At 46.4% G+C, this 15,177-nt stretch overlaps 1 protein-coding gene across 5 annotated transcripts in view; it reads left to right on the top strand.

Moving 5' to 3' along the window:
- The window catches only part of nsd2 (nuclear receptor binding SET domain protein 2), a 69,009-nt gene that overhangs the window by 23,591 nt on the left and 30,241 nt on the right, over positions 1-15,177 (top strand). For all 5 annotated transcript variants that reach the window (XM_065004458.1, XM_065004454.1, XM_065004455.1 and 2 more), the window contains 3 exons: positions 5,411-5,590; positions 8,064-8,220; positions 8,985-9,187. In XM_065004458.1, the coding sequence (XP_064860530.1) occupies positions 5,411-5,590; positions 8,064-8,220; positions 8,985-9,187 (540 nt within the window). The remainder of the gene's footprint in view (positions 1-5,410; positions 5,591-8,063; positions 8,221-8,984; positions 9,188-15,177) is intronic.

A 15,177-nucleotide genomic window follows, 5' to 3' on the forward strand; every position in this document is an offset into this window, starting at 1 on the left:
TGCTATTCGGGGGCTAGCTGGCTAGCTAGCAGTGTTGATTACGTTACGTTGCGTTAAAAGAACGACAATAGCTGGCTAGCTAACCTAGAAAATCGCTCTAGACTACACAATTATCTTTGATACAAAGACGGCTATTTAGCTAGCTATGTAGCTAGCTACGATCAAACAAATCAAACCGTTGTACTGTAATGAAATGAAATGAAAATGTGATACTACCTGTGGAGCGAATGCGACCGGGTTGTTGAGTGAGGAAGTTCTATTCGGTAGACGTTGGCTAGCTGTTGGCTAGCTAGCAGTGTCTCCTACGTTAAGGACGACAAATAGCTGGCTAGCTAACCTCGGTAAATTAAGATAATCACTCTAAGACTACACACTCTAAACTACACAATTATCTTGGATACGAAGACAGCAAAGACAACTATGTAGCTAGCTAGCTAACACTACACTACACTAATCAAGTCGTTCAGTTGAGTGTAATAGTTTTTACAGTGCTGCTATTCGGAAGACGGTGGACGTTTGCTAGCTGGCTAGCTGGCTAGCTGCTGGGCAGATAGCAGTGTAGACTACGTTAGGACGACGAAATACGATAATTACGCAATTATCTTTGATACAAAGACGGCTATGTAGCTAGCTAAGAAGAAATTGCTAAGATTAGACAAATCAAACCGTTGTACTATAATGAAATGTAATGAAAAGTTATACTACCTGCAGACCGAAGCGCTCGGATGCGACCGCTCGCTCCAACCCGGAAGACCCTAGACTACCGGGTGTGAGAGTCAGTACCCTAACCCTAGACTACCGGGGGTGAGAGTCAGTACCCTAACCCTAGACTACCGGGGATGAGAGCCAGTACCCTAACCCTAGACTACCGGGGATGAGTCAGTACACTAACCCTAGACTACCGGGGATGAGTCAGTACCCTAACCCTAGACTACCGGGGATGAGTCAGTACCCTAACCCTAGACTACCGGGGATGAGTCAGTACCCTAACCCTAGACTACCGGGGATGAGTCAGTACCCTAACCCTAGACTACCGGGGATGAGTCAGTACCCTAACCCTAGACTACCGGGGATGAGTCAGTACCCTAACCCTAGACTACCGGGGATGAGTCAGTACCCTAACCCTAGACTACCGGGGGTGAAGCAGACTGGGTCCCTAAACCCTAACACTTTCCCTGAGATGATTTAGTCAATGGCTAGTTTTAACTCTGAGATCTGTAGGCTGTTGGTCGACCGAAATGTCTTTAGTCGAGCAGTCGGAAATAGAACTTTCTTTTTCTTCCATGGTGTATAGGACACCAGTCTGACTGGCTCCTGTCTGAGTGGATCCGTTGTGGAGGCCGTTGGGATGGCCCAGTCCATCACTAAGACATGTGCTACTGAAATTGCATGTGGTTATATATGGTTATATTATGTAAGAACAATGGTGCAACACTAATAAAAATGATTTTATAATATGCGCGTTCTCCTGCGTTGGATAGTGGTCGCTGTCCGTGGTTCTGAAACACATCAGTGTGGTTTTAAATTGGCGCCTTTTCCTAGACCCAAGTTGCGATTGGCATAATGGCGTTGAGAACAATGGAGGCAGCAGCAGAGGGAGGTATTAAGGAAACAGCCCTTGACTTATTTTCTAAGAAAAGTGAGGAGAGAGGAAACTCCAACTGAATTATGTCTATAATCAATATCCTAACTGTTAATGTGCCGGGCTTTATAAATCTAAATCAAATTTTATTTGTCACGTGCGCCAAATAAAAAAGGTATCGTGAAATGCTTACTTTACGAGCCCTTAATCAACAATGCAGAGGTTTAAAAAACAAAATAGGTAACATGAACTAAAGGAAAAATAGTAACAAAATAATATGTCTATATAGGAGTATCAGTACCGAGTCAATGTGCATACGGTTAGTAGAGGTGATTGAGGTAGGTGTATAGTGACTATGCATAGTTAATAAACAGTGGCAGCAGCATCATATGAGTGTTGTAGAGACCAGTGTGTGGGTAGAGACCAGTGTGTGGGTAGAGACCAGTGTGTGGGTAGAGACCAGTGTGTGGGTAGAGACCAGTGTGTTGGGTAGAGACCAGTGTGTGGGTAGAGACCAGTGTGTGGGTAGAGTCCAGTGTGTGGGTAGAGTCCAGTGTGTGGGTAGAGTCCAGTGTGTGGGTAGAGACCAGTGTGTGGGTAGAGACCAGTGTGTGGGTAGAGACCAGTGTGTGGGTAGAGACCAGTGTGTGGGTAGAGACCAGTGTGTGGGTAGAGACCAGTGTGTGGGTAGAGACCAGTGTGTGTGTGTAGAGACCAGTGAGTGTGTGTAGAGTCCAGTGCATGTGTGTGTGTGGGTAGAGTCCAGTGCATGTGTGTGTGTGGGTAGAGTCCAGTGAGCGTGTGTGTGTGTGTGGGTAGAGTCCAGTGTGTGGGTAGAGTCCAGTGTGTGGGTAGAGTCCAGTGTGTGGGTAGAGTCCAGTGTGTGGGTAGAGTCCAGTGTGTGGGTAGAGTCCAGTGTGTGGGTAGAGACCAGTGTGTGGGTAGAGACCAGTGTGTTGGGTAGAGACCAGTGTGTTGGGTAGAGACCAGTGTGTTGGGTAGAGACCAGTGTGTTGGGTAGAGACCAGTGTGTTGGGTAGAGACCAGTGTGTTGGGTAGAGACCAGTGTGTTGGGTAGAGACCAGTGTGTGGGTAGAGACCAGTGTGTGGGTAGAGACCAGTGTGTGGGTAGAGTCCAGTGTGTGGGTAGAGTCCAGTGTGTGGGTAGAGTCCAGTGTGTGGGTAGAGTCCAGTGTGTGGGTAGAGTCCAGTGTGTGGGTAGAGACCAGTGTGTGGGTAGAGACCAGTGTGTGGGTAGAGACCAGTGAGTGTGTGTAGAGTCCAGTGCATGTGTGTGTGTGGGTAGAGTCCAGTGAGCGTGTGTGTGTGTGTGGGTAGAGTCCAGTGAGCGTGTGTGTGTGTGTGGGTAGAGTCCAGTGTGTGTGTGGGTAGAGTCCAGTGTGTGTGTGGGTAGAGTCCAGTGTGTGTGTGGGTAGAGTCCAGTGAGTGTGTGTGTGTGTGTGGGTAGAGTCCAGTGAGCGTGTGTGTGTGTGTGGGTAGAGTCCAGTGTGTGTGGGTAGAGTCCAGTGTGTGTGTGGGTAGAGTCCAGTGTGTGTGTGGGTAGAGTCCAGTGTGTGTGTGGGTAGAGTCCAGTGCTTGTGTGTGTGGGTAGAGACCAGTGCGTGTGTGTGTGGGTAGAGTCCAGTGCGTGTGTGTGGGTAGAGTCCAGTGCGTGGGTAGAGTCCAGTGCGTGTGTGTGTGTGGGTAGAGTCCAGTGCGTGTGTGTGTGTGGGTAGAGTCCAGTGCGTGTGTGTTGCCTTTGTGTTCTGGGCACAGGGATTATGGTGGTCTGCTTGAAGCATGTTGGTATATAGCAGCCTTGTAGAACCACCATGGAGCTGGAGGCCTGCTCCTTTACCCTCCTTATAGCAGCCTTGTAGAACCACCATGGAGCTGGAGGCCTGCTCCTTCACCCTCCTTATAGCAGCCTTGTAGAACCACCATGGAGCTGGAGGCCTGCTCCTTTACCCTCCTTATAGCAGCCTTGTAGAACCACCATGGAGCTGGAGGCCTGCTCCTTTACCCTCCTTATAGCAGCCTTGTAGAACCACCATGGAGCTGGAGGCCTGCTCCTTTACCCTCCTTATAGCAGCCTTGTAGAACCACCATGGAGCTGGAGGCCTGCTCCTTTACCCTCCTTATAGCAGCCTTGTAGAACCACCATGGAGCTGGAGGCCTGCTCCTTTACCCTCCTTATAGCAGCCTTGTAGAACCACCATGGAGCTGGAGGCCTGCTCCTTTACCCTCCTTATAGCAGCCTTGTAGAACCACCATGGAGCTGGAGACCTACAATACACCACAATATTTGCCTGTTTCCAGTTAGATTTTCACTTCCTCTTCATCCATTTTTTTGTTACGGTGTTCAGAGTTTATAACCATTTTTATTGATGCGGTGATAGGCTATAGGTCAGTCTTTATTGGTCATATGCAACGCTTACATGTTTTACATTGAGGGAATGTTTTTCCTAAACAAATGAGGGATTTCTGAAAAATAACTTTTCAGTCAGTGAAACAAGTAAAAAACAACATGGCTGAAATTGTTGCAGCTTCAGCAACTGGACACCTGATAAACACCTGCCGTCTTTCCTCTGCAGAAGGGAGGAGAGAGACTATGGGCACCAATCACACAGGCACCTGCGCTCTTTCCTCTGCAGAAGGGAGGAGAGCGACTATGGGCACCAATCACACAGGCACCTGCGCTCTTTCCTCTGCAGAAGGGAGGAGAGAGACTATGGGCACCAATCACACAGGCACCTGCGCTCTTTCCTCTGCAGAAGGGAGGAGAGAGACTATGGGCACCAATCACACAGGCACCTGCGCTCTTTCCTCTGCAGAAGGGAGGAGAGAGACTATGGGCACCAATCACACAGGCACCTGCGCTCTTTCTCTTTTCTACACAGCATGGCCATCGGGCTCTTTCTCTTTTCTACACAGCATGGCCATCGGGCTCTCTCTCTTTTCTACACAGCATGGCCATCGGGCTCTTTCTCTTTTCTACACAGCATGGCCATCGGGCTCTTTCTCTTTTCTACACAGCATGGCCATCGGGCTCTTTCTCTTTTCTACACAGCATGGCCATCGGGCTCTTTCTCTTTTCTACACAGCATGGCCATCGGGCTCTTTCTTTTCTACACAGCATGGCCATCGGGCTCTTTCTCTTTTCTACACAGCATGGCCATCGGGCTCTTTCTCTTTTCTACACAGCATGGCCATCGGGCTCTTTCTCTTTTCTACACAGCATGGCCATCTGGAGTCATTTGGGTCTTAATTATTCAATCAAACAGTGTGCGTCCGACATGCTCAGTGCAAATAGTTTATTTTATTCAAAATCACAGGGTGGAACAATTGAAATTGATTGGTCTGGGGGGGGGAAATCGGCTTTAGACACAGAACTCTCGGTCGACCAACATTTATTTTGGGAGGGAGGGGGGACAGCCCTAGAGATCTGACTGTCTATGAGGTCAGGTGTGTTAATATAATGGTGTATTGTAGGTAAGCTGATGTCAGGTGTGTTAATATCGTGGTGTATTGTAGGTAAGCTGATGTCAGGTGTGTTAATATCGTGGTGTATTGTAGGTAAGCTGATGTCAGGTGTGTTAATATCGTGGTGTATTGTAGGTAAGCTGATGTCAGGTGTGTTAATATCGTGGTGTATTGTAGGTAAGCTGGTGTCAGGTGTGTTAATATCGTGGTGCATTGTAGGTAAGCTGATGTCAGGTGTGTTAATATCGTGGTGTATTGTAGGTAAGCTGATGTCAGGTGTGTTAATATCGTGGTGTATTGTAGGTAAGCTGGTGTCAGGTGTGTTAATATCGTGGTGTATTGTAGGTAAGCTGATGCGTTGCCTGCGCTGCCCGGTGGCGTACCATACAGGAGAGGTGTGTGTTGCGGCTGGCAGTGAGATGTTGACCCCCACCACCATCATCTGCACCAACCATTTCTCACCCAAGAAGGGCTACAGCCACCACTCACATGTCAACGTCAGCTGGTGCTTCGTCTGCTCCAAAGGTACAGATGCACAACTACACCACCAACTACACAGATACACCACCAACTACACAGATACACCACCAACTACACAGATACACCACTACACCACCAACTACACAGATGCACAACTACACCACCAACTACACAGATGCACAACTACACCACCAACTACACAGATGCACAACTACACCACCAACTACACAGATGCACCACCAACTACACCACCAACTACACAGATGCACAACTACACCACCGACTACACAGATACACCACCGACTACACAGATACACCACCGACTACACAGATACACCACCGACTACACAGATACACCACCGACTACACAGATACACCACCGACTACACAGATACACCACCGACTACACAGATACACCACCGACTACACAGATACACCACCGACTACACAGATACACCACCGACTACACAGATACACCACCGACTACACAGATACACCACCAACTACACCACCAACTACACCACCGACTACACAGATACACCACCAACTACACCACCAACTACACCACCGACAACAGATACACAACTACACCACCAACTACACCACCAACTACACAGATACACCACCGACTACACATATACACAACTACACCACCGACTACACAGATGCACAACTACACCACCGACTACACAGATGCACAACTACACCACCGACTACACAGATGCACAACTACACCACCGACTACACAGATGCACAACTACACCACCGACTACACAGATGCACAACTACACCACCGACTACACTGATGCACAACTACACCACCGACTACACTGATGCACAACTACACCACCGACTACACTGATGCACAACTACACCACCGACTACACTGATGCACAACTACACCACCGACTACACAGATACACGACTACACAGATGCACAACTACACCACCGACTACACTGATGCACAACTACACCACCGACTACACTGATACACAACTACACAGATGCACAACTACACAGATACACAACTACACCACCAACTACACTGATACACAACTACACCACCGACTACACTGATACACAACTACACTGATACACAACTACACTGATACACAACTACACTGATACACAACTACACTGATACACAACTGCACCACCAACTACACAGATGCACAACTACACAGATACACAACTACACCACCAACTACACAGATACACAACTACACCACCAACTACACTGATACACAACTACACCACCGACTACACTGATACACAACTACACTGATGCACAACTACACAGATGCACAACTACACAGATACACAACTGCACCACCAACTACACCACCAACTACACAGATGCACAACTACACAGATGCACAACTACACAGATGCACAACTACACCACCAACTACACAGATACACAACTACACCACCAACTACACCACCAACTACACAGATACACAACTACACAGATGCACAACTACACCACCAACTACACAGATACACAACTACACCACCAACTACACAGATACACAACTACACAGATACACAACTACACAGATGCACAACTACACAGATGCACAACTACACCACCGACTACACAGATGCACAACTACACAGATACACAACTACACAGATACACAACTACACCACCGACTACACAGATACACAACTACACCACCGACTACACAGATACACAACTACACAGATACACAACTACACAGATACACAACTACACCACCAACTACACAGATACACAACTACACCACCGACTACACAGATACACACCTACACAGATACACAACTACACCACCAACTACACAGATACACAACTACACCACCGACTACACAGATACACAACTACACAGATACACAACTACACCACCGACTACACTGATACACAACTACACCACCGACTACACTATCAACTATAAACACTCTAACTACACAGATGCACAACTAGTCAACTTGTCCGTTGTTTGGTCAATAGGCTGTTGGTTGACAGATCTTTTTGTTGTTGTCGCGCAGTAGCATATAAAGTGCATTCAGACCCCTTGACCCCCCCCATCAATCTACAAACAATACCCCATAATGACATCACAATACCCCATAATGACATCACAATACCCCATAATGATAAAGCATAAAAAACAGATTCCTTATTTACATAAGTATTCAGACCCTTTGCTAACAGACTAAATAGAGCTCAGGTGCATCCTATTTCTATTGATCATCCTTTAGATGTTTTAACAATTGTATTGGAGTCCACCTGTGGTAAATTCTATTGATCGGACATGATTTGGAAAGACACACCTGTCTATGTAATGTCCCACAGTTGACAGTGCATGTCAGAGCAGAAACCACCACTCACACGTCAGCTACACAATTGTGTTCTGAACAGTAGTTAGTCTGTAGTCCAAGCAGGTGTTGCCTTGTGTTCTAAGTCTGTGTTCTGAACAGTAGTTAGTCTGTAGTCCAAGCAGGAGAGACGTGTGTTCTAAGTCTGTGTGTGTGTAGGTGGTCAGCTCCTGTGCTGTGAGTCGTGTCCAGCAGCGTTCCATCCAGACTGTCTGAACATCGCCATGCCGGATGGCAGCTGGTTCTGTAACGACTGCCGGGCCGGAAAGAAACCCAAATACAGAGACATCATCTGGGTCAAACTGGGCAACTACAGGTCAGTGCAGAGACCTGGCCAACTTTTTTAAATTGTATTTTTTATTTCACCTTCATTTAACCAGGTAGGCTAGTTGAGAACAAGTTCTCATTTACAACTGCGACCTGGCCAAGATAAAACACAGCAGTTCGACACAAACAACAACACAGAGTTACACATGGAGTAAACAAACATACAATCAATAATACAGTAGAACAATCTATATACAGCATGTGCAAATGAGGTAGGATAAGAGAGGTAAAGGCAATAAATAGGCCATGGTGGCAAAGTAATTACAATATAGCAATTAAACACTGGAATGGTAGATGTGCAGAAGATGAATGTGCAAGTAGAGATACTGGGGTGCAAAGGAGCAAGATAAATAAATAAATAAATAAATACAGTATGGGGATGAGGTAGATAGATGGGTTGTTTACAGATGGGCTATGTACAGGTGCAGTGATCTGTGAGCTGCTTTGACAGTTGGTGCTTAAAGTTAGTGAGGGAGATAAGAGTTTCCAGTTTCAGAGATTTTTGTAGTTCGTTCCAGTCATTGGCAGCAGAGAACTGGAAGGAGAGGCGGCCAAAGGAAGAATTGGCTTTGGGGGTGACCAGTCAGATATACCTGCTGGAGCGCGTGCTATGGGTAGGTGCTGCTATGGTGACCAGTGAGCTGAGATATGGCGGAGCTTTACCTAGCAGAGACTACGGGTCAGTCAGCAGTATGTTTGTGTAGAGCACTGCCTACTCTCTCCCTTGGCCTAACTAACCCTAACCCTGTCCAGGTGGTGGCCTGCAGAGATCCATCACCCTCGGAACATCCCCACCAACATCCAGCACCTTCGCCACGAGATCGGAGAGTTCCCAGTCTTCTTCTTTGGTTCTAAGGACTACTTCTGGACGCACCAGGGCCGAGTTTTCCCCTACATGGAGGGAGACCGGGGCAGCAGGGTCCAGAAGAATGGGATAGGGAAGGTCTTCAAGAACGGTGAGCTGGAATATACAGCCCGCCCCCCATCTTGATCATTTGTATCCTCTAAGCCAGGGTTTCCCTAACTCTGTCCTCCCCCACCCGTTAGCCGTTGTGTCGTGCCAATGAACAGCCCTTAGCCGTGGTATATTGGTATATATATATTAGCCGTGGTATATTGGTATATATATATTAGCCGTGGTATATTGGTACATATATTAGCCGTTGTATATTGGTATATATATTAGCCGTGGTATATTGGTATATATATATTAGCCGTGGTATATTGGTATATATATTAGCCGTGGTATATTGGTATATATATTAGCCGTGGTATATTGGTATATATATATTAGCCGTGGTATATTGGTATATATATTAGCCATGGTATATTGGTACATATATTAGCCGTTGTATATTGGTATATATATTAGCCGTGATATATTGGTATATATATTAGCCGTGGTATATTGGTATATATATATTAGCCGTGGTATATTGGTATATATATTAGCCGTGGTATATTGGTACATGTATTAGCCGTTGTATATTGGTATATATATTAGCCGTGGTATATTGGTATATATATTAGCCGTGGTATATTGGTACATATATTAGCCGTTGTATATTGGTATATATATTAGCCGTGGTATATTGGTACATATATTAGCCGTGGTATATTGGTATATATATATTAGCCGTGGTATATTGGTATATATATATTAGCCGTGGTATATTGTTACATATATTAGCCGTTGTATATTGGTATATATATTAGCCGTGGTATATTGGTATATATATATTAGCCGTGGTATATTGGTATATATATTAGCCGTGGTATATTGGTATATATATATTAGCCGTGGTATATTGGTATATATATATATTTTTTTATTTTTTTATTTCACCTTTATTTAACCAGGTAGGCTAGTTGAGAACAAGTTCTCATTTGCAACTGCGACCTGGCCAAGATAAAGCATAGCAGTGTGAACAGACAACACAGAGTTACACATGGAGTAAACAATTAACAAGTCAATAACACAGTAGAAAAAAAATGGGCAGTCTATATACAATGTGTGCAAAAGGCATGAGGAGTTAGGCGAATAATACAATTTTGCAGATTAACACTGGGGTGATAAATGATCAGATGGTCATGTACAGGTAGAGATATTGGTGTGCAAAAGAGCAGAAAAGTAAATAAATAAATAAAATAAAAAAACAGTATAAAAACAGTATGGGGATGAGGTAGGTGAAAATGGGTGGGCTATTTACCGATAGACTATGTACAGCTGCAGCGATCGGTTAGCTGCTCGGATAGCTGATGTTTGAAGTTGGTGAGGGAGATAAAAGTCTCCAACTTCAGCGATTTTTGCAGTTCATTCCAGTCACAGGCAGCAGAGTACTGGAACGAAAGGCGGCCAAATGAGGTGTTGGCTTTAGGGATGATCAGTGAGATACACCTGCTGGAGCGTGTGCTACGGATGGGTGTTGCCATCGTGACCAGTGAACTGAGATAAGGCGGAGCTTTACCTAGCATGGACTTGTAGATGACCTGGAGCCAGTGGGTCTGGCGACGAATATGTAGCGAGGGCCAGCCGACTAGAGCATACAAGTCGCAGTGGTGGGTGGTATAAGGTACTTTGGTGACAAAACGGATGGCACTATGATAGACTGCATCCAGTTTGCTGAGTAGAGTGTTGGAAGCCATTTTGTAGATGACATCGCCGAAATCGAGGATCGGTAGGATAGTCAGTTTTACTAGGGTAAGCTTGGCGGCGTGAGTGAAGGAGGCTTTGTTGCGGAATAGAAAGCCGACTCTTGATTTGATTTTCGATTGGAGATGTTTGATGTGAGTCTGGAAGGAGAGTTTGCAGTCTAGCCAGACACCTAGGTACTTATAGATGTCCACATATTCAAGGTCGGAACCATCCAGGGTGGTGATGCTAGTCGGGCATGCGGGTGCAGGCAGCGATCGGTTGAAAAGCATGCATTTGGTTTTACTCGCGTTTAAGAGCAGTTGGAGGCCACGGAAGGAGTGCTGTATGGCATTGAAGCTCGTTTGGAGGTTAGATAGCACAGTGTCCAATGACGGGCCGAAAGTATATAGAATGGTGTCGTCTGCGTAGGTGGATCAGGGAATCGCCCGCAGCAAGAGCAACATCATTGATATATACAGAGAAAAGAGTCGGCCCGAGAATTGAACCCTGTGGCACCCCCATAGAGACTGCCAGAGGACCGGACAGCATGCCCTCCGATTTGACACACTGAACTCTGTCTGCAAAGTAATTGGTGAACCAGGCAAGGCAGTCATCCGAGAAACCGAGGCTATTGAGTCTGCCGATAAGAATATGGTGATTGACAGAGTCGAAAGCCTTGGCGAGGTCGATGAAGACGGCTGCACAGTACTGTCTTTTATCGATAGCGGTTATGATATCGTTTAGTACCTTGAGCGTGGCTGAGGTGCACCCGTGACCGGCTCGGAAACCAGATTGCACAGCGGAGAAGGTACGGTGGGATTCGAGATGGTCAGTGACCTGTTTGTTGACTTGGCTTTCGAAGACCTTAGATAGGCAGGGCAGGATGGATATAGGTCTATAGCAGTTTGGGTCCAGGGTGTCTCCCCCTTTGAAGAGGGGGATGACTGCGGCAGCTTTCCAATCCTTGGGGATCTCAGACGATATGAAAGAGAGGTTGAACAGGCTGGTAATAGGGGTTGCGACAATGGCGGCAGATAGTTTCAGAAATAGAGGGTCCAGATTGTCAAGCCCAGCTGATTTGTACGGGTACGGGTATATATATTAGCCATGGTATATTGGTACATATATTAGCCGTGGTATATTGGTACATATATTAGCCGTGGTATATTGGTATATATATTAGCCGTGGTATATTGGTACATATATTAGCCGTGGTATATTGGTACATATATTAGCCGTGGTATATTGGTACATATATTAGCCGTGGTATATTGGTACATATATTAGCCGTGGTATATTGGTACATATATTAGCCGTGGTATATTGGTACATATATTAGCCGTGGTATATTGGTACATATATTAGCCGTGGTATATTGGTATATATATATTAGCCGTGGTATATAGGTATATATACAGTGCCTTGCGAAAGTATTCGGCCCCCTTGAACTTTGCGAACTTTTGCCACATTTCAGGCTTCAAACATAAAGATATAAAACTGTATTTTTTTGTGAAGAATCAACAACAAGTGGGACACAATCATGAAGTGGAACGACATTTATTGGATATTTCAAACTTTTTTAACCAATCAAAAACTGAAAAATTGGGCGTGCAAAATTATTCAGCCCCTTTACTTTCAGTGCAGCAAACTCTCTCCAGAAGTTCAGTGAGGATCTCTGAAGGATCCAATGTTGACCTAAATGACTAATGATGATAAATACAATCCACCTGTGTGTAATCAAGTCTCCGTATAAATGCACCTGCACTGTGATAGTCTCAGAGGTCTGTTAAAAGCGCAGAGAGCATCATGAAGAACAAGGAACACACCAGGCAGGTCCGAGATACTGTTGTGAAGAAGTTTAAAGCCGGATTTGGATACAAAAAGATTTCCCAAGCTTTAAACATCCCAAGGAGCACTGTGCAAGCGATAATATTGAAATGGAAGGAGTATCAGACCACTGCAAATCTACCAAGACCTGGCCGTCCCTCTAAACTTTCAGCTCATACAAGGAGAAGACTGATCAGAGATGCAGCCAAGAGGCCCATGATCACTCTGGATGAACTGCAGAGATCTCACTACTGAGTTCCAAGCTGCCTCTGGAAGCAACATCAGCACAAGAACTGTTCGTCTGGAGCTTCATGAAATGGGTTGGCAGCCACAAACAAGACTAAGATCACCATGTGCATTTCCAAGCGTCGACTGGATTGTGTAAAGCTCGCCGCCATTGGATTTTGGATCAGTGGAAACGCGTCTTGAATCCCCAGCATATGTGGGAACTCCTTTAAGACTGTTGGAAAAGCATTCCAGGTGAAGCTGGTTGAGAGAATGGGTGGCTTCTTTGAAGATTCAAAAAAATATTATGATTTAACTCTTTGATTTTCTACATGATACCATATGTGAAGAGGTGATTTCGGGATGCTGGCCTTCTAGGCAGAGTTGCAAAGAAAAAGCCACATCTCAGATGGGCCAATAAAAAGAAAAGATGGGCAAAAGAACAGACACTGGACAGAGGAACTCTGCCTAGAAGGCCAGCATTCCTGAGTCGCCTCTTCACTGTTGACGTTGAGACTGCGGTTTTGCGGGTACTATTTAATGAAGCTGCCAGTTGAGGCGTCTGTTTCTCAAACTAGACACACTACTTGTCCTCTTGCTCAGTTGTGCACCGGGGCCTCCCACTCTTTCTTTTCTGGTTAGAGACAGTTTGCGCTGTTCGGTGAAGGGAGTAGTACACAGCGTTGTACGAGATCTTCAGTTTCTTGGCAATTTCTCACATGGAATAGCCATCATTTCTCAGAACAAGAATAGACTGACGAGTTTCAGAAGAAAGTGATTTGTTTCTGGCCATTTTGAGCCTGTAATCGAAGTCATAGCTGCTGATGCTCCAGATACTCAACTTCATTTACATTTACATTTAAGTCATTTAGCAGACGCTCTTATCCAGAGCGACTTACAAATTGGTGCGTTCACCTTAAGACATCCAGTGGAACAGCCACTTTACAATAGTGCATCTAAATCTTTTAAGGGGGGGGTGAGAAGGATTACTTTATCCTATCCTAGGTATTCCTGAAAGAGGTGGGGTTTCAGGTGTCTCCGGAAGGTGGTGATTGACTCCGCTGTCCTGGCGTCGTGAGGGAGTTTGTTCCACCATTGGGGGGCCAGAGCAGCGAACAGTTTTGACTGGGCTGCGCGGGAACTGTACTTCCTCAGTGGTAGGGAGGCGAGCAGGCCAGAGGTGGATGAACGCAGTGCCCTTGTTTGGGTGTAGGGCCTGATCAGAGCCTGGAGGTACTGAGGTGCCGTTCCCCTCACAGCTCCGTAGGCAAGCACCATGGTCTTGTAGCGGATGCGAGCTTCAACTGGAAGCCAGTGGAGAGAGCGGAGGAGCGGGGTGACGTGAGAGAACTTGGGAAGGTTGAACACCAGACGGGCTGCGGCGTTCTGGATGAGTTGTAGGGTTTAATGGCACAGGCAGGGAGCCCAGCCAACAGCGAGTTGCAGTAATCCAGACGGGAGATGACAAGTGCCTGGATTAGGACCTGCGCCGCTTCCTGTGTGAGGCAGGGTCGTACTCTGCGGATGTTGTAGAGCATGAACCTACAGGAACGGGCCACCGTCTTGATGTTAGTTGAGAACGACAGGGTGTTGTCCAGGATCACGCCAAGGTTCTTAGCGCTCTGGGAGGAGGACACAATGGAGTTGTCAACCGTGATGGCGAGATCATGGAACGGGCAGTCCTTCCCCGGGAGGAAGAGCAGCTCCGTCTTGCCGAGGTTCAGCTTGAGGTGGTGATCCGTCATCCACACTGATATGTCTGCCAGACATGCAGAGATGCGATTCGCCACCTGGTCATCAGAGGGGGAAAGGAGAAGATTAATTGTGTGTCGTCTGCATAGCAATGATAGGAGAGACCATGTGAGGTTATGACAGAGCCAAGTGACTTGGTGTATAGCGAGAATAGGAGAGGGCCTAGAACAGAGCCCTGGGGGACACCAGTGGTGAGAGCGCGTGGTGAGGAGACAGATTCTCGCCACGCCACCTGGTAGGAGCGACCTGTCAGGTAGGACGCAATCCAAGCGTGGGCCGCGCCGGAGATGCCCAACTCGGAGAGGGTGGAGAGGAGGATCTGATGGTTCACAGTATCGAAGGCAGCCGATAGGTCTAGAAGGATGAGAGCAGAGGAGAGAGAGTTAGCTTTAGCAGTGCGGAGGGCCTCCGTGATACAGAGAAGAGCAGTCTCAGTTGAATGACTAGTCTTGAAACCTGACTGATTTGGATCAAGAAGGTCATTCTGAGAGAGATAGCGGGAGAGCT

This window comes from Oncorhynchus nerka, linkage group LG18, assembly GCF_034236695.1.
Source record: "Oncorhynchus nerka isolate Pitt River linkage group LG18, Oner_Uvic_2.0, whole genome shotgun sequence".
NCBI classification, from domain to species: Eukaryota; Metazoa; Chordata; class Actinopteri; order Salmoniformes; family Salmonidae; genus Oncorhynchus; species Oncorhynchus nerka.